The sequence below is a fragment of the Papaver somniferum genome, chromosome 7 (genome assembly GCF_003573695.1).
Source record: "Papaver somniferum cultivar HN1 chromosome 7, ASM357369v1, whole genome shotgun sequence".
NCBI classification, from domain to species: domain Eukaryota; kingdom Viridiplantae; phylum Streptophyta; class Magnoliopsida; order Ranunculales; family Papaveraceae; genus Papaver; species Papaver somniferum.
The window spans coordinates 201,054,698-201,074,339 of NC_039364.1; the positions used below are offsets into that span (position 1 = coordinate 201,054,698).

General features: G+C 35.7%; 1 protein-coding gene and 1 long non-coding RNA gene across 2 annotated transcripts; one reads left to right on the plus strand and one right to left on the minus strand.

The window, feature by feature from the left end:
- Nucleotides 1-5,977: 5,977 nt before the first annotated feature.
- On the plus strand, nucleotides 5,978-7,577 carry LOC113299374. Its single transcript, XR_003334844.1, has 2 exons — nucleotides 5,978-6,646; nucleotides 6,933-7,577. It is a non-coding gene; the product is annotated as an uncharacterized LOC113299374 (long non-coding RNA).
- Nucleotides 7,578-14,017: 6,440 nt separating this feature from the next.
- On the minus strand, nucleotides 14,018-14,600 carry LOC113293283. Its single transcript, XM_026541972.1, has one exon. It carries the CDS (start codon nucleotides 14,421-14,423, stop codon nucleotides 14,223-14,225), a length of 201 nt encoding a protein of 66 aa, XP_026397757.1. The 5' UTR covers nucleotides 14,424-14,600; the 3' UTR covers nucleotides 14,018-14,222.
- Between the last annotated feature and the right edge of the window lie 5,042 nt (nucleotides 14,601-19,642).

Here is a 19,642-nt window from a genome sequence, read left to right on the forward strand (position 1 = left end):
AGCCTACTCCAAACTAACTTCGGTCTGGACTGTAATTGAACCCCAATCAATCTCACACTGATCCAAGGTACAGTTATACTCCTACGTCTATGTTCCCAGCATGATGCTACGTACTTGATTCCCTTAGCTGATCTCACCCACAACTAAGAGTTGCTACGACCCAAAGTCGAAGACTTTAATAAACAAATCTGTATTACAAAGAAAAGTCTACGGTAATAGATAAATCCGTCTCCCACGAATATACCTACGAGTTTTGTTCCGTATTTTGATAAATCAAGGTGAACAGGATCCAATTGATAAACCGGACTTATATTCCCGAAGAACAACCTAGTATTATCAATCACCTCACAATAATCCTAATCGACGCAGCGAAAAAAGATATTGTGGAATCACAAACGATGAGACGAAGTGTTTGTGATTACTTTTCTATCTTGCCTATCGGAGATATAAATATCGAGCCAATTATTACAATTGTACTCGTAACGATAGAAGATGCAAGATCAGATCACACAACTACAAGAAAAGTAGTATCGGTCTGGCTTCACAATCCCAATGAAGTTTAAGTCGTTAACCTGGTTTTAGAAGAAGAAACCAAAGGTTAAAGGAGAATCGACTATAGCTATGCAACTAGTATCACACGTAAGGTGTGGGGATTAGGTTTCCCAGTTGCTAGAGTTCTCCTTTATATAGTCTTTCAAATCAGGGTTTGCAGTCAATGTTAGCTTGGTAACAAAGCATTCAATATTCACCGTTAGATGAAAACCTGATTAGATTCAAGCTAATATTTCTCAACCGTTGGATGGAAAACTTAGCTTGTTACACACAAATGAAATGTCCAATTTTGGGTTTATGTAACCGTTCCCAAAGATTAACATTTGTTGGTTCAACAATAGTTATCCATATGATTACTTTCATATCCACCATATTCTTCTTCACCATAACTAGTTCAAATGACTCAAATGAACTATGTAGAGAGTTTCTCAATTGCTTAGATCTTATGTAACTACACAAGATACAATCGAAGCAAAAACGGTTTGATTCGCTCGAATCGGTTCATGAACTTTATAGCCACGGTTTGAAAAGGCATTCCTTAGTTTATATAAACATGAGTTCAAGAACAACCGATTTTAGATATAACATGCTCAAGTTCGCGGACTTAAGCTCACGGAAGGAGTTCACAAACTCCAGTAGAAATTCTCGGGTCGAGAACTTCCGCCAGTTCACGGACTTGGCTCACGCCACATTCCGTTTCTCTTGATCAACAAAGTTCGCAAACTTTGGTTCAAGGAATAAGGACTTATACATATATGTGTTTCCACAACAATGCTTATATCCTACCAATGGTTATGTAATCTAAACTCTCATTTCAATCATTGAAACATTCTCAGAGGACGTTATATAGCCGTTATTCACATACCATTTTTCGTCAGAGAAATTTCCAAAGTGATTGAAACATAACATGACATTCGTCACTAGGTAAAGATGAATTTGGCTAAAGCGAAAGCTTACCAACACATATTTCGAGAAATAGATAGGCGAGTTACACTCGACTCGAAATAACAAATGTGTATAATGAAAGTCTATATATCAAAACGACTTTTGTCTCAAGAATAGGAGATAGAGTAGATATACTTTTGAGTGACAGATAAGTTCAAGTCTCCACATACCTTTTAGTCAATGAATATCCACCAGTTCCTTGAGTAGTCCTTCGTCTTGTATGATGATTGCCATGGAGTCTTGAGCTCAACTACACTTTCTATTCTAGTCTGAGACCTTTAGGTATACAGGCTAGAAATCAAGACTTATAGTTTTGATCACTAACATTGACAAACATGCTTGAGATAGCAACGCATGCGAGTTCGACCGAGCAATGTTCTAACAATAGTTTTGTCACTAAAATTGACAAAGGGGGAGATTGTTAGAGCATTGCTCGGTCGAACTCGCATCGTTGCTATCTCAAGCATGTTTGTCAATATTGATGATCAAAACTATGTGTCTTGATTTCTAGTTTACTTATGACTAAGTCTCTGTCTAGGATAGTTAAGTGCAGTTGATCTCCAGACTCCATGGCGATCATCTTACGAAGACGAAAAACTACTCGAGGAATAAGTGGAACTTCATCCGACAAAAAGGCATGTGGAGACTTGAACTTATCTGTCACTCAAAAGTCTATTCTATCTCCTACTCTTGAGACAAAGTCGTATAAGTATGATAGTTTTCATACATATACATTTGCTATTTCGAGCCGAGTTTACTCGCATATCTTTTTCTCGAAATATGTGTTGGTGAGCTTTTGCTTTGACCATTTTCATCTTTACCTGTGATGAAAGTCATGATGACATTTCAATCTTGAAAATAGCTTTGATGACGATAGTCGTGAATAATGATTATTATAACATTATAGAAGAATGTTTCAATGATTAAAATGTAGATTTGAGATTACCAACTATGGATATAAGCATATATAGTGTGTTCGCACATTAGTGTATAAATCCATGTGCCGGAAACCAAGTGCGTGCATATGTGTGCATGCGGTATTGGTAAAGGAGACAGGTTGAGTACGCATACCCGTACGCATACCTGCGGAAGTTTTCGAACCGAAATTTCTGATGAGTTTGTAAGTTTGCAAACTAGTAAACCAGTCGCCTTAGGTACGCATCCGCGTACCCACGGAAGTTTTCGAACCAAAAATTTCTACTGAGTTTGTAAACTCAAATCTGGTAGCTAAGGTACGCATACCCGTACGCGTACCCAAGCTGGTTATTTCTCAAATCGATAGTTCATGAGCTTAAAACGATAAATTATAAGGAATGCAATCTTTGCAAACCGTGGCTATATTTTTCATGAATTGATTCAAGTGAATTAAACTGATTTTTTTTTCAGTTATGTCTATGAATAAAGACCTAAGCAATTGAATAACTCTTGAACTAGTTCTTATGAGTCATTTGAACTAGTTATGAGAAAGATGAATACGGTTAATATGAAAGTGCTTATATGGCTAACCATTGGTTAACTATTTGTGAACCAACTATGTGTACACGTTTAGGTACGGTTACTCAAACCTAAATGAATACATTTCATTTGTGTGTAACAAGCTAAGTTTCGATCTAACGGTTGAAAGATATTAGCTTGGTTGAATCAGGTTTTTCATCAAACGGTGAATATTGAATGCTTTGTTACCAAGGTAACTTGGATTGCAAACCCTGATTTGAAAACTATATAAAGGAGACATCTCGCAATTGGAAAAACTAATTCCCACACCTCCTGTGTGATACTAGTTGGGTTTGCTAGAATAGATTCTCCTTTAACCTTAGGTTTCTTCTCGAGACCCTGTAGGTTAACGACTGAAAGACTTCATTGGGGTTGTGAAGCCAGACGAAACTACTTCTCTTGTAGTTGAGCGATTTGATCTTGCATTTTCTATCGTATGAGTTCAATTGAATAATTGACTTGAGATTATATCTCCGATAAGGCAAGATAAAAAGAAATCACAAACATCTTCGTCTCATCGTTTGTGATTCCACAATATCTAGTTTTGCTACCATACGATTTAGATTATTGTGAGATGATTGATAGTACTAGGCTGTTCTTCGGGAATATAAGTCTGGATTATCAATTAGTTCCTGTTCACCTTGATTTATCAAAAGACGGAACACAACTCATAGGTTTATTTATGGGAGACCCTGTAGGTTAACGACTGAAAGACTTCATTGGGGTTGTGAAGCCAGACGAAACTACTTCTCTTGTAGTTGAGCGATTTGATCTTGCATTTTCTATCGTATGAGTTCAATTGAATAATTGACTTGAGATTATATCTCCGATAAGGCAAGATAAAAAGAAATCACAAACATCTTCGTCTCATCGTTTGTGATTCCACAATATCTAGTTTTGCTACCATACGATTTAGATTATTGTGAGATGATTGATAGTACTAGGCTGTTCTTCGGGAATATAAGTCTGGATTATCAATTAGTTCCTGTTCACCTTGATTTATCAAAAGACGGAACACAACTCATAGGTTTATTTATGGGAGACATATTTATCTATCATCATAGACTTTTCTGTGTGATACAGATTTGTTTATTGAAGTCTTCGACTTTGGGTCGTAGCAACTCTTAGTTGTGGGTGAGATCAGCTAAGGGAATCAAGTGCGTAGTATCCTGCTGAGATCAGAGACGTAAAGAGCGTAATTGTACCTTGAATCAATGTGAGATTTATTAGGGTTCAACTACAGTCCAGACCGAAGTTAGTTTGTAGTAGGCTAGAGTCTGTAGCGGCTTAATACAGTGTGGTGTTCAATCTGGACTAGGTCCCGGGGGTTTTCTGCATTTGCGGTTTCCTCGTTAACAAAATTTCTGGTGTCTGTGTTATTTCTATTCCGCATTATATTTTGTTATATAATTGAAATATCACATGTTGTGCGTAAAGATCAATCAATTAGAATATCCAACCTTTGGTTGTTGATTTAAATTGATTGACACTTGGATATTGGTCTTTGGTACCATCCAAGTTATTATCCTTGTATTTGATAAAGACTCGCATATTTGTATTTGCTTGAGTAAAGATCAAATCAAGTGAGAGAGATATTAACTCCTCGATATACTTTTATCTAGATTGAGTCTGACTGTCTAGTTGATTCTGTAGAAAGTATATTGGAGTTTGTCCATACAGATTGCTAAGCGAAATATTGGGTGTGGTTGGTATACCCCGCTTTTTCAGAAATAACTTTATTTACTAAATCACTTTGTGTTTATGGATTTTTATTTTGTCTTGAGTATCACAATTATTGCTTGAATGTTCACAACCTTCTTGCATTTCTTACTTCCAGCAGTTTTAGCTTGGTACTTAGCCTCTAATGCAACCCATAAATCAAATGCAGTAAAGTTCTTTTTTGCGTTGTAAAAGTTATACAACGCACCCTCCAAAACAGTTCATAATTTGGTTTTTCGCCATATAATTTTTCCTATTTCATTCTTATAATTCAGATGCACGACCATCTTCATACAAAGACTCATCAAAAGATTTCATAACACATGAATCTAGTAAATGATAGCTCAGGAAAAACAACATCTTACTGCCATCTCTTAAGATCTTTTCCATTGAATTTTGCAGGCTTATCAATATCATTCTTTCCCATTGTTACAGAAAAAGAAATATTGTATTAAAATTGTTGGTTCTGCAATAACAAAATACTGAAAAAAATAATGTTAACCAGAATTCTAAAAAAAATGAAATGAATCACTGAATTGCAAACGACATACTGAGGACATAATCACTTCATCACCAAGTTGTCCTTAACGCAACAGTTCACAGATACACCTCAATAATGACACTGTATCCAGGATAAAAATACCCGATACTAATATTGTATAACACCACAATACTTTCCAATTCATACGATCTCAGTTTAGAGAAAGAATTAAACACACACAACCAAAACAAAGTGAGAAGAGACGAAAATAAGGGGGTTATAGCCGCTCTGGATACATTTTGGAATGAAAAAAATCAAGTGGTTCATATAGAAGAGCAAAGAGAATTTCGAAAATAATGTGCAGTTAGCGCGAATTAATGAGAGAATAAAATCTGGATAAAAGACAGAACTAAATACGAATTAATACAAGATTTTTTCAAACAGGCAAAACAGCTAGGCAATTGCACATTACGTCTACAAAAGAAATAAAATGGAAAGAAAAATATGTTCCGCCGGGTCAGATGCCTCCCACGTTAAGACAAAATTTATTTTGTTAAGTCCTGGTTCACATGTGTACGGAAAGAAAAATATATTTCCCCGGGTCAGAAGGGCCTCCTACCGTCCCAAGAAAATAATAATTTTTGTTAAGTCTTCGTTGACCCACATCTAGACGGCCGATTACATGCTTCAGCTAGCGTGTGGGTGTCTGGGTGAAAGAAATTGTGAAAACTACTACAACACCCATTTGTCAGATTTTTCTAATTGTCAAACCCACCGTCCCAAAACTTCAGGTGCACACCCATTTATTCGGAAAAATTATTACGAGACCCATATTTTTCTTAATTAGAAATGGAGAAAGAGGCGAGACAACAGAAGAAGAAGCTGTTTATTTTGTTCTCTCCAAGTTCTATCAATTTCTACTCTTGATTCTTATCAACTCTTGTTTATTTTGTTCTCTCCAAGTTCGATTTTGTTTTTAGATTTTCGTTTTGAATCGGAATTTTCGATTAGGCTTTAGATCTCAATTTTCGATTGGAGTGTAATTCCATTGCAAATGATTTCTAAAAGACGGTTCTGGTGGATAAATCAAACGATTTTAGAATGGGTTTGTAGTTATGACTGATTAGAAACAGATGAAGAAGAAATTGGGTTTTCTGCCATAAAGAATCAGGGAAGATTAGGGTTTTCGCTGATGTTCATGGGAATGATGGGGGTTTGTTGTTGAAATGAAGAGATGATGCTGTTGGAATCGAAGGTGTGGCAACTGTTGATGAACCGAGATGAATTCAGTGGAAGAATGGGTTTTGGAATGATATTTCGGTGATACTGTGATTGGGATGGTACTGCAATGAGCCAGATGCTTGCTGCCGAGCATTGGAGGATTTACTTTGCTTAATAATAAAGCCTGGATGACACAATGGGAAGCCAATCTTCCTTCACGGAGTAAAGGACGGGGTAAGTATTGCAGGTTCGTGCAAAGTTGTTTTTCCATTGGCTTAAGATTTAATTTGTTTGATGGGATCTTATTGTTCCCATCTATGCTGTAGACGTTGATTTTGAGTAAATAGTACATTTTGATAGAGCAAAAATAGAAATGCTCTTTGTATCTTGGGACGTGCTCTGGATTTCCATTTACCATTCTAAGGATCCCGCTGGTACACATACACATTTAGTGAGTCACCACATTAAAACTAGGATACAGTGGGATGAACCTTACTAATTTTGATTTTTTGTTTTCTAGTAAGTGAAACTGAGGTTAAGAGCAGCAGTTAACTGCAATTGGGCGACAATGAATTTCTTATAAGGCCTTTGCAGCAGTCAGTGGTGGTGAACTGGTGATTAGAGACGTAAACTAAGAAGCTAGAACTGGAGTTTGTTGTGAACGGAAAGTGGGTCTGAAATGGTTGTGGGACGCTGGTGATGTTGTAAAGGAATGAACGGGGTATCCTGAACTGGGGTTAAGAGCAGAAGTTAACTGCAGTTGGGCTTAATTGGACATTTTAAGAGACTAGACTTGATTGAGATGATGTGCCTGCGAAGAAAAGATGGAGAATGTGGAAATAGTCGAGAATTGATGGCTGTCGTTGTGGGTACTTTGCTGGAATCGGTTTGTTGACGGGTAAGCACCGGAACTGTAAAGTGAAACTGGTGGTGTCATCTCATTTAGAGTGCAGGAGACTGTGGAGAATTATTGGCTCGAGTTGATAATAACTTCAGGTGGTATTTAGCTTGAATCTGTAGCTGACGAGAATGTTGCAGTCAAAGTTAGCCGTGAACTGGCTAATTGTATATAGATTTTGAGGGTTCTTATATAGTTCGAGATTAGGTTTTAATGACATTTCTCAATTTTAATATATATATCAACACATCTCTGGTAGGGAGGCTACGAATGTATTGGTATTGGTGTTAGTCATAATGGTTGAATAATCCGTTATGCAGCTATGAAAATGGTTGTGTAACCTGTTATGCATCTACAAAATTTGTTGCATAACCTGTTATGCAGTTCCGAAAATGATTGCATAACATATTACGCAACTATTATTGTAGGTGAATGACAAGTTATGCAGCCTTTTTTTTGCATAACTTGTTATGCAGTACAGAAATAGTAGCATAACACGTTATGCAACTACTTTTTTGTTAGTATTGAAACCAACAAAAAAAGGCTGCATAATATCTGCATAACATGTTATGCAATCGAGAAAATGGATGCATAACCTGTTATGCATCCGAAAATATGACTGCATAATGCATTATGCATCGAGAAATTGTTGCACAATCTTTTATGCATCGAGAAAATAGATGCATAACCTAATATGCATCCGTAAATATGGATGCATACTGCATTACGCATCAATTTTTTTATGTACCCACTAAAATCAACCAAAATAATGGTTACATAACTTGTTATAGATGCATAACTTTGTTATCCAAATGCATAATTTGTCATGCAGTGGAGAAAATGGTTGCATAATTTGTATGCGTCTGCAGAATGTGTTATGCATCTTTTTTGGTGGCTGCATAATGGTTATGTATCAAGTTTTCGAAAATTTTGCCTAAAATGATGTTCACCTCCGATTTTTTTCGTGAAAAACAAAATTTTGATATTCTTGTTTATACTCGTTGCGTAGCTCTCTTAAAAAGATTTCCAACGATATAAAATTTGTAAAATTCTAAGGCGCGGATTTTTAGATATGTTATATCCAAGTTGCGTTGGCAATCATACCCCTGATGCATAACCCGTCATGCGGATGTATAATCCGTCATGCAGACATTTTCAATAATTTCATATAATTATGGGTGTCACAGTACCTAAAATTAATTGTGGGTCTGACAATGAGAATATTATTTTTTTTGGAAGGCTATTATTGGGGCGTCACACTCCAATAGAGGGACTTCACTTGAATTCTTAATGTCCAAAAAAGTGGTTGTGGGATATCCTAACACATATACAAAATATCTAGATTACCCTTTAACTAGAAGTGATTTTACGTTCAGGTTTGGATTAATTCCAACCGTAAAATTTTATTTGCATGTAATTTTACGTCTAGGTTTGGATTAGTTCCAACCGTAGAAGCTCATTTAACGTTTAGGTTTCTTTTAATTCCAACCGTAGAATCCGATTTTACGTCCAGTTTTCTTTTAATTCCAACTGTAGAAGTGATTTTGCGTCCAGGTTTGGATTATTTCCAACCGTAGATGTGATTTTACGTCTAGGTTTGGATTAATTCCAACCGTAGAATTTTATATGTGCGTAGTTTTACGTCCAGGTTTGAATTAGTTTCAACCGTAGAAGCTCATTTTACGTCCAGGTTCCTTTTAATTCCAACCGTATAAGTGATTTTACGTCTAGGTTTGGAATATTTCCAACCGTAGAAGTGATTTTACGTCTAGATTTGGATTATTTCCAACCGTAGAAGTTTATTTTACGGCCAATTTTTCTTCCCACAAAAACTTTGCCCCAGAATTCACCAAGTATACAACAAAATTCATTAATTTAATTTTTATCTAATTAAATTAAGTTAAAATTAACTAAATGAGGGTTGTTTAGTCATTACAAAATTATTTGAGATAAGGGATTTTTGATATTACTTATGGATGACCCGTTTTTGTCCTATTAGGTGACGCCCCTCTAATGGAATGTGACGCCCCAATAATAGCCTTTTTTTTTCGGGCCTGCACCTAATTTTCCCAAAAAATTATGTGCTTACACCAACTATATAGCCCATTGCACAAAAGTGTATGGGCCTGAAGGGCCACTCTTAGATTCAAAATTTTTACTAGTAATATGGAGAAATTTGGTTTGGCAGTGACTAAATATAACCCACACTTAAGTTAATTACAACCCTCTCTAAATATTGTGTACCTAATTAATATGGGTAATTAAAACCTCCTTGACCTAGTCGTCCTATCAGAGAAACTTGTAACATCATCATGCATAATTGATTTCTTTTCCCACTCACATAACATTCCATGATTAAGAATCAATTTATTAACAATTTCGATTGAGCGAGGAATCTTTGCACAGCATACAACCATACACATAGTTGAAATCCGTTTCCAACTATGAAATTCCCCAAAACTAAAAATCTAAAAATCCCTAAATCAAATCAATTTTTATTTGTTAACTTCAAGATCATCAGGTCTCTTATATGAATAAGTTTAAGTGCTTATGCAACAAAGAGTGACGAATAACCATCAAAACTGGGTTTAATTATTATCTTCTCCTCCTCCATCTTCTGAACTTAAAGGTTTCATAATTGTAATTGATATTTCTAATTGTAATATTTGTTTTCTTCATAATTTTGATCTGTTGTTGTTCATGTTATCATAATGGTGATGGTTTGATCATCTGGCCTATTTGATAATGATGGGTTTTTGTACATCTGGATTTTGATGGAGCGGCTGGCAGAGTCGTTTCTGGTGGTAGGTATTGTAACTTAACTTAGTGTTGATTGTAAAGGAAGACCATGAGCATAGGTTTTAATTACCCACATTAGTTAGGTCCACAATATTTAGAGAAGGTTGTATTTAACTTAGATGTATTTAGTCACTGCCTTTGATTTTCGGGAATTTTAAAAAAATGCCACACTTCCAATTTCCTGTTTAAGAAAGTGCCATTGTTTTTTTTGGAATTTATAAAATGTCACAACCGTTAGATATTCCGTTAAGGCCCACCAAACTGGTCTATAATCATTGAACAAGTCAAGCAAATGTCCATCTTCACCCATTTACCCTTCATATTCGGTTTCTTATTTTTTCTTCACTCGCTTCACTCACAGCGACAGCCATGAATCCATGATATCATCTCCATCAGAACCACCATAATCACCACCTCTTTTTCCTTCTTCTTCTAATCTTCTTCTTCTCCATACAGAGATAAAGTTATGCTTTTTATTTCAGAGTTAGGTTTAGTGGATCAATTCGTGAAGAACTTAGGGGAGAAATTGAGAAGATGAAGCCGTTCTAAGGAGAAAACGAGAGTTTATGAAGAATTACTCAATGGGTTTGCTTCTAAGTTAGGTTAGGGATTGTTGCTGGTGGCTGAGAGCAGATCGATAAGAAATCTAGGCTGGATTCAGTTTCGAACAAGGAAGTTGGGGATTCTGGAATTAGGGTTTGTGTGATATGATTGAGTTAAGGTTTGGACTAGTTTGAGGTGTAGGTGACGCAGAAGCTACTGAAGAGGTGGAAATCTGTTAAAATTAATTGAAAAAAGGAAAAACACAAATGAATGGGGCTCATGTTAATGGCAAGGTGCAGATATCTAGTCCAGTGGTTGAATCGAATGGAAAATTTCAAGAATCTTGGTTCAATTCTTCGGTAATAATACCATTTGGTTCATCTATATTCTTATTGTGAGCTTTTTCATGCTATCTTATTTTGATTTTGTTTGAAATTGATTTACAAATTGAACTATTGGTGAGTCTAAGATGGAATTGGAGGTACAGGAACTCCTGCAGTTAGCTTGTGTTGTTGTTGTGCTTTGAACTAAAGTTGAGATGCAAGTCTGATGTTGGTGGTGTTGCAATTGAATGATGCTATTACAGGATGTATTGAACTGTTTAGATGAATGTCTAAGGAAGGTACAAACTACAGATGCAGAGATTTTTAAAATGGTGCTGGTTATTGCAGTGTATATGATGCTGTTATGGTTATAATTATACTTCAATGAGAATGAAACGCTGGTAGCTAGGGGACAGTTGCAGGTGGATGCTATTTTGAGCAGTGGGTGGTGCTGGATCAAATGATTTTAGCAAGAGAATAATGGAGCTTGAAGCTGAGAAAATACAAGTGTTGCAGCTAAAGTGCAGACTATGGATTGAGGTGGTATTGAGTTGCGGGTTGTGTTCTGTTGTTGCAGTGACTCACGACTTAAATCGGTAATGACTCGCTATGATAACTTGATCTAACTCAGTATAGTGAGATGATTCCAGGGCATAGATGTCTTTTACTAAGCTGAATAACTGCCACCTATGCACTAACGGAAGTTAACTGTTTTTTGAAAATAACGGAATGGAAAAGGTCAAATGTGTGGCATGAAATAAATTCTGAAAAAAATGATGGCACTTTCTTGAACATGAAATTGGAAGTGTGATACTTCATTAAAATCCCCTCAATTTTCCCTACGTGGAACTAAAAATTTCATTCACAAATATAGAAAATGAGCTAGTGTCTTTCCTGACTCATGTGATCTTAACTTCCATTCCTTACCATGACCAAAAACAAAACATAAATAAACTCATTTTCTCCAACATTTTTTACACTATGATCCAAATGGACTCCTAGCTTATCATGCAGGAGCCATGCTATTTCATCTACATGTCTTTGTTGTGCTCCACACTTCTTAGAATGCCCAACCTTCCTTGTGATTTAGGTCCCACCCCAATATACGAAGTTTCTTTGTTATGCGATCATATCTCCAGATTATTTTGTTTTTCCGAATAATTTGATTTATCTTGCTATGGAAGTAAAATTGCGCCTGTATGGAGTGGTTAGCTGTTAGGGTGAGTGCAGAGTTTATTAAGACCAACCTTTCGACCGAGGATATTTATTTCGTTTTCGAATGGCTTTCTAAGCCAACCTCCAGAGAAATGGGGCATAGATATGGGTGGATGAATTGGACACCCAAACAAACAGGTGGAATGGTGGTGGTAGTTGTCCTTGTCCATTGAAAAATTATTTTAGCGACTGCGGGTTGTGGGGTATTGATATGGTCAGCCATCGTGGTTTGTGATGTGAACCATCTCTGAACACTAATTAGTTTGTGATTTGAGCATGTACTGAGAACTAATCAGATTTTTGATTCGAGGTTCAAGCACTAACAACTTATAATGTATCAAACCTGATCCTAAATCGCGATAGGTGATGCTGTTGGTGCTGGCTTGTCGTAACTGAGTTTTGTTTCTTGGCACAACAAAATCTTTTGCCCTTTTTTCTTTTTATTTTGAATAGACCATTCTAGTCCCACTCGGCTACGGCCAATTGTGTCTCTTGTCGTCATCAAAAGCCATATAAGTAGACTTGTGTTCCTTTATCACACGCCTTCGTAGTTTTTTTTTGGAAGTGGATATACACGTCTAGATTGTGGTTGGAATATTTTATCAGTATATGGATATGCATGGAATGGTGGGGATAGTCATTGCGTACTTTTTTAACCAAATGATATTAGAATTTAGTTCCTCGCATTTGAGTAAATTTTTAGTTTCCTTAGGCTAACAGTGACTCTATGGAGGATATTTAACCATCCCGCTGGATTAGCAGAAAGATGGTGTGCAGGATTAGCAGAAAGATGGTGTATAATGCAAACTCGAACCGCTGGCTTTCTACCTGGAAAGACTTTAGATAATGTTACTAATGAGCTGAGTTAGAAACTGTGGCAAATTATTTATCGATCAAAAAAATGAAAAATGAAAATTAACACGGCAGGAAAGAACTCCTGGAATGATCAGAGATGTGAAGGAAAACAACCTGGCTAACAGGGACATGAGGAAAGTTACCATTACCGAACAAGAATATACGTGTGCACTTTGGATTATAACTAATGTATGCAACTGTTTATCTTAAAAATCAAGACAATTCTACTTTTGGTAAGGGAAATTAAGTCATAAATTGTACAAATTATAAGAAGAAAAAGATTGTCCAAATTATGAAAAGCTCCAGATTAACACATGAGACAAATTGTACTAACTGTTTAGTGAAGGGTTGTAGTCGTCCGGTCAATAGTGTAAAAACAGCGTCTATGATGTGATGTTTTACAAATATTGGCTTTCTTTTTCTTAATGGAGCTTCATCAATAACAGGTGTTCCTCATCTATGCCCGAATTATTTGGTCACATCCGAATAGCTAGCATTATATACCCTACCCAAATCCGATTTAATAGTTTGATTGGTTTTCATTTGATCCAGCTGGGATTGGTTTGGATCGGATTTAATTAATGATCAGTTTAGGAAGACTGTCACCTCAACAAAATTAGAAAATGCTAAAATTTCAAGACAATCTAGAATGCAAGATCAATAAAACGCTTACAAATGAAGTATTAATTTGAACATTACTTCGTATTGAAATTGCAGCTTATCGAATCGGTTTAGAATGTGGTTGGATCGGACCAATAGGCTCTCATCAACACTGTAAATTCAAACAGAAACGGCCTCCTGGATTCCAACTGCATCCCGATTTTATTTTATTTTCTGTTTCACACATTCAACTAATTTTTTTACTGTTCTAATCAAACCTCACAAAGAGATAATGAAGTCACCACACAACACACCAACCATTCTACTACTACATTCAACTAAGAACAATGAAAGAAATTGATAGAAAACTCGTTAGTTCAGAAATGGCAGTTGTATATTTACATTCAATTCCTTCAGATCTTACTACAAAAACAACTAAAACAACTAAGCTAACAAAAATTCAATTTCTTCAAGAACATGAGCAAAAATTGGAAGAAAAGAAAAATCAAAATCAGAATTTCTCCATTGATCACATAACTAACACCTAAATCAACACCCCCTTTAGTTTACAAAATCTTCAGAACACTTCTAATCTTTTAGAACAATTCGTACAGAAAAACCTTCTCTTAGTTTTAAAACAGAGTGGTAACCAACAGAACCTCCATTGAACTTCAACATCCATGGATTCTACTTTCCCACCACAATACGGACATAATCCTGGCGCTTGTTGTCTCCCTAAAATCTTCTCTTCTCCACTGCATATAAACAAAAAACACATCTTTCTTTCTTTCTTTCTCTTCACGGCAAATTGATGGAATTTTTCACTTTCCACGGAGAACTAATATGTTTTTGGAAGTGTGGGTTGATGGATTTTTTGTGATTTGATGATTGTAGACTGAGAACTTGGATTCTTGAGTTGAGAAGCAGAATGACTTATAATAATGATATTTGTGATTTAACCCTCAGAGGTATATAGAATGAAAGAAGAAGGGTCTATTTATAGAGATGTAAGATTTTTTCTGTTTGCATTAATGACGATTCTAACCTTCTAGATTATTCGAGTATGCGGTTGATATTTTACGCGCGCGTCGACAGATTTCGGTAAGCTTCTTTATGACTTACTTGCGCAGTTGCAGTGGTAAACTACCCGCGTAAGCGACTTAATCTAGTACCCCAGCTCGTTCGAACTTGGACATTTGCTTCTGTTGGTTTCTCTAGTACTCTTATCCATGAAAGATTGTTGAGGATTTGGCTCCGGTCTAGTAACTAGTTAGACCGTTCTTAAGGCATTCGGTAGATAATTATCGTGTAATCGTGCTGAGGTGATAGCAGAGTGAGGTAACGATATTGGATGTTAACAACAATAAACATTAGTTGAACCCTTTTCAGCGTATATTCTCTTTGATCTGCTTGGCATCTCGAGAAATATACCCAAATTCAAAGAAAATATAAACCACTAAAAAGGTTCATATTCCGTTTCCTAGTAGAATCTAGGTTTTTAGACTAGTAATATGGTGGTATTTTTATGGGAATAGGTCGAGTCTGACTTTTTAATTAATTAATATTACACCCTATTAGCACGTTCCTCCTTTGTTCATCTGCTTATTCGTTCCCATCAACCTGCTTCATTGACTGCATTTTCTTGGTTGATTAGTTTTGCATTTGACTGCTTATAAAAAGAACACAAGGTAGGTTGGCACTTGGCAAATATCATCTAGTATTTTTCCTGGCTTTGCAACTTTCCTTGTAGCTTGATGTCTTGCTGCATATAAGTTTGGCTTCATGACCGTGAGATGGACATTTCCTGGCAAATGTTGCGAGCAGCTCTTCACCTTAGAAGTCTACTAATCTACGCCTTTACAAGGTTTCCATTAAACAAAATTATCCTCTGCCCATATCTAGAAGAAAGATCTTAGCCGACCAACATAGATATTAGATAGTGAAAAATACTAGAACCCCTACTATATGGGTTCAGTATTTTGAAGCCCCACCAAATGGATCATACATTGTCAACTCCATACTTTCATAAAATGATATTACTAGGCCCAAAATATCAAATTTTCTTCAGATCTGGCCCATAATTAATTATTATGAATTTTGATAACGGCAATACTACCCTTCACTATATATATAAGAGAAATCTCAGTAGATATTTTCATTTCCCATTTCTCTTTCTCTCTCTTCTGCATTCTCTTTCTCTCTCTGCTCCTGCGATTTTAGATCTGTGAAGAAGAAGACGAGACGATTTGATAGATTTTGCAGGTAATCATCAGTTAATCTACTAATACGAATCAGTCTTTGTATCGATTTAATATATTTTGAATCGAATCTAACTTTCAGTCGATTCGAAGCAGCAGAAATCATTTCCGATTAGGTTTTATTCAATAGTTGATCTGCAGCTTCAATACAAATTCATCAACAAGCTAAGTATACAGGTAAGTATCCTCCTATCTTTCTGATGATGCTTCGATTGAGAGTTTTTAGTTGATTTAACTCAGATTTTTTTCCTTCAGAAAAGTATATTAGGATTTTATAAACCTAAATCTTTAGATGCTTCTCAATTATCTTATCTAAATCGAAATCAGAGATTAGATTTACAATCATCTTCTTACTTTGGTTGTTTTAATGTAAATTTTTTGAAAAAATTTGAACAAAATTTTTGGAACTGTTCTTCGTTAAAATCGTTGTATGTATCTATATCTAGTTTCGATCTATCTGCTGCTGTTGATGAGTAGGTTTTTGATTATTCATCTACTGGTGATGCTTGGATAGGTGGTAATTCAGTTTGAATTTGTTTGGAGTGGATGTTAACAGGCAATATTGAGATGCTTGTGGTTGACTATGCTGAATTTCAGGCATTAAAACTAAAGGTGGTTGCAATTGAAGCTGCAGAATGGACTTAGTTTCAACTGAAACTAGGAATTTTCAAGGCTTGCTCAAGTCAAAGGCAAGTTCTTTCTTGCTTTTATCATGTACTACTGTTAGTGTGTAAGCTTCGATTGTTCTTTCTTTAAAAAAAAATAGGTCAGGAAGTGGAGATTTTAGGTTAAATTCGTATTAAGTATTATTTCCTGGCACCTGAAAAGTTAGTTACTGATTGATTCTTAAACTGAGATCCAACCATCGGATCTTTGTGATTTTTTAATATGTTATACGTTACTGTGTTGTCACAACTAGACCAAAAATTCAGAAGGATCAGACCAGGAGACGCCACTTAAACTCCTGTGTTTCAGAGACTGTTTCTGTAGGTTTTTTGTAATTCAACAGTTCTGAAAACCTGAAATTCTTTAGTTATACTACATAGAATTCTTTGAAATTTTAATGGAAGTAACCCATTTAGGTGAAGAGTTCGCTGTAAAAATTTCACTTGAATTGGAGTTTCAGAAGTACTCCAACCAACTGACTTTGTCAGATGTGTCCGTAGGAATCCAGCCTGAGAAAAACATAGAGAATCAGTTATAATTAAAATTCCAACCGTTACGTTGCTGTGAAATTTTGGGAAAATGTATGTGTTATATCCATGTATATGTGGTAGAAAGTTATTTGGGATCAGGTTAGTGTTCATAAGGAATGTGATATGTCCAGTTATGGTGTTTGGTGTAAAAAACTGATGGGATTGTTCTGAACTGTTGTGTGCTATAGCATGTATTTTGCAAATTTTGTTTTACTTGTGAAAATGAATGTTGCATCGAAGTGCAGGTGTAACTTTTGGTTGCTGGGAAACAACGTTCAGATGAGGTTTGTGCTGCTAAAAAACTGTTTGCTTATGCAAAGTTTTTCAGTATTTTGGTTGAATAGGAGGATTTGTATCGCATAGGAGATAAGAACGGTTTAACATACTATGATTGCCTGTCTGTTTTGGTTATAAATGATGTTACAGTAACATAGGATGTAACTAGTTGCAACATATGCAAAAAAAAATTTACATTTAAAGCTTTTGGTGACTGCATATTGAACATGGCCTTGAACGCTTGTGTCTGTGTAGCTGTTGAAGTAATTCATGGTGATGGTTATGTTAATTTTAGATAGGATGTTTTTATTTGGACCTAGTGGTGGTATTCACATGGTAATACAAGATAGGGAGAGAGCTAGTGTTAATGTTTATGGTGTTTATGGTGTAAGTTATGTCTCATTAAGCTTATAGAGCTTCCCAAGGTTAATAATTCTGCGATAACTAAGCCTGGTCATGCATGCATTTCTTATTCTTCATTGGGATTAGCTCTGTAACCCTTAATATGCGGATGTTTAACTCCTAGTACATAAGTCATATGAATGTGTAACTTCTAGTTACACATGCATATAGCATGTGTAACTCTTAGTTACACATATGAAACTTGTTTTACAGTGTGGTAGTTAAGAGTCAAGATATTACATGTGTGGCTTCATAGTTTGTTGTTAACTATGCTGAATTTCAGACAGTGAAACATATGGTGGTTGCAATTGAAGCTGCAGAACGGACTTGGTGGTGAGCTTAGAGCTTGCTTTTTATGGACGGGAAATTATGCGGAGACTTTTTGCTTCTAACATCCTTGTCTCTGGGATGCAAGGTCTCGGTGCAAAAATTGGTGAATTTTACTACTCGTCTTGTCGAGTTTGATTCAAAATTTTGTAGTTAGGGTTTCAGTATGTAGCTATTGAATTCTTCCGATAGATCTTGTTATTGTTGTACCCGAGCTGGTTCTGAGATAATTCTGTGTAAATTTATACTTGGATCCTTGATTATGCTGTGTAAATTGCCCTAGGGATCTGATCTAGCTGTTTACAATTCTGATTGATTGAGTGTTATTACTCTTATGGAGGTTTTCGATCATTGAATACAGTGATACATCAATTTTTATGCATATTTTGTTGATGAATAGAAATAATACTTGTATTTTGTTCGTGAGTTGGTTCTAAGCTATTAGTAACATATTTGTTAACCGTGTATATAGAATTGATTTGTTACCTCTACATGCATTTTTATGTGTACTAGCTGATTATACATGCTTGTTTTATGAGTGTTTAACTGATTATGCATTTTTCTTGAAGATGTCTGCTCTATTATAAGTATGTTGGACTATTTTGTTACTCATTTCGTGGCACATCGAATGGCTTTCTTTATCTTATTATGACAAAATAATTGGATGTATAATTTCTAGTTACACATGGTGGAATATAAAGTCCATGTTCTATATAAATGCATGGTATTTACCTGCCTGCTGCAGTTGTTTTTCCATGAGTTCTGGTAGCCGTTCAGTGAAGAATTGGTGGAGTACCATGCTAAGATATGTTCATTTGAAGTATTAATTAGAAGTATCATTTACCATGCAATTCCAATACTGTTTTTTCCAGCTGTGATTGTTCGTAAAATTGATTCAAGTAATAATATGACATAGAAATTTAGGTATGGCAGTACATAAGAGGGGATATTAAAGTTAAAATGTTTGAATTACTACGGAAACTCAATGGAAATTGGGTTTTTTTCAGGTAAGATAAGTACATGTGTAACTTCTGATTACACACGTTAAATAACATGTGCAACTCCTACATACACAACCTAATTGCATGTGTAATTTCTAAGAAATTTTTGTGGTGAATTATGTTTTTATCTGTTTTTGTATGAGTCTTTTTTTATGGTCGATGTGAATGTTGTTGCTGCCAGTGTAATTCTCAGTTACACATGACATATGCATGTGTAACTCCCAGTTACACTAGAAGGATGCATGTGTAACTTCGAATTACGCATGGATTTTGTATGCATCTCAGATGATTACACATGCTTGTTTAAGGGTGTTTTGACTGTGGTATTTCAATGTTTCTATGGAAGTAATTTCTGAATAATTGTAACTTTTTCTATATCAATTAATGTTTATGCAGGTCTCGATGTTGTTTGCGCACACTGGCAAGACACTAGCTTACCAAGAGAACCAAAAACATTTATCAAAGCTCTGGGATATTCTTGCAGTTTATGGCTGGATAGATAAGGATGTTGGCCACTGCCCAGGTGAGAAGTGATGA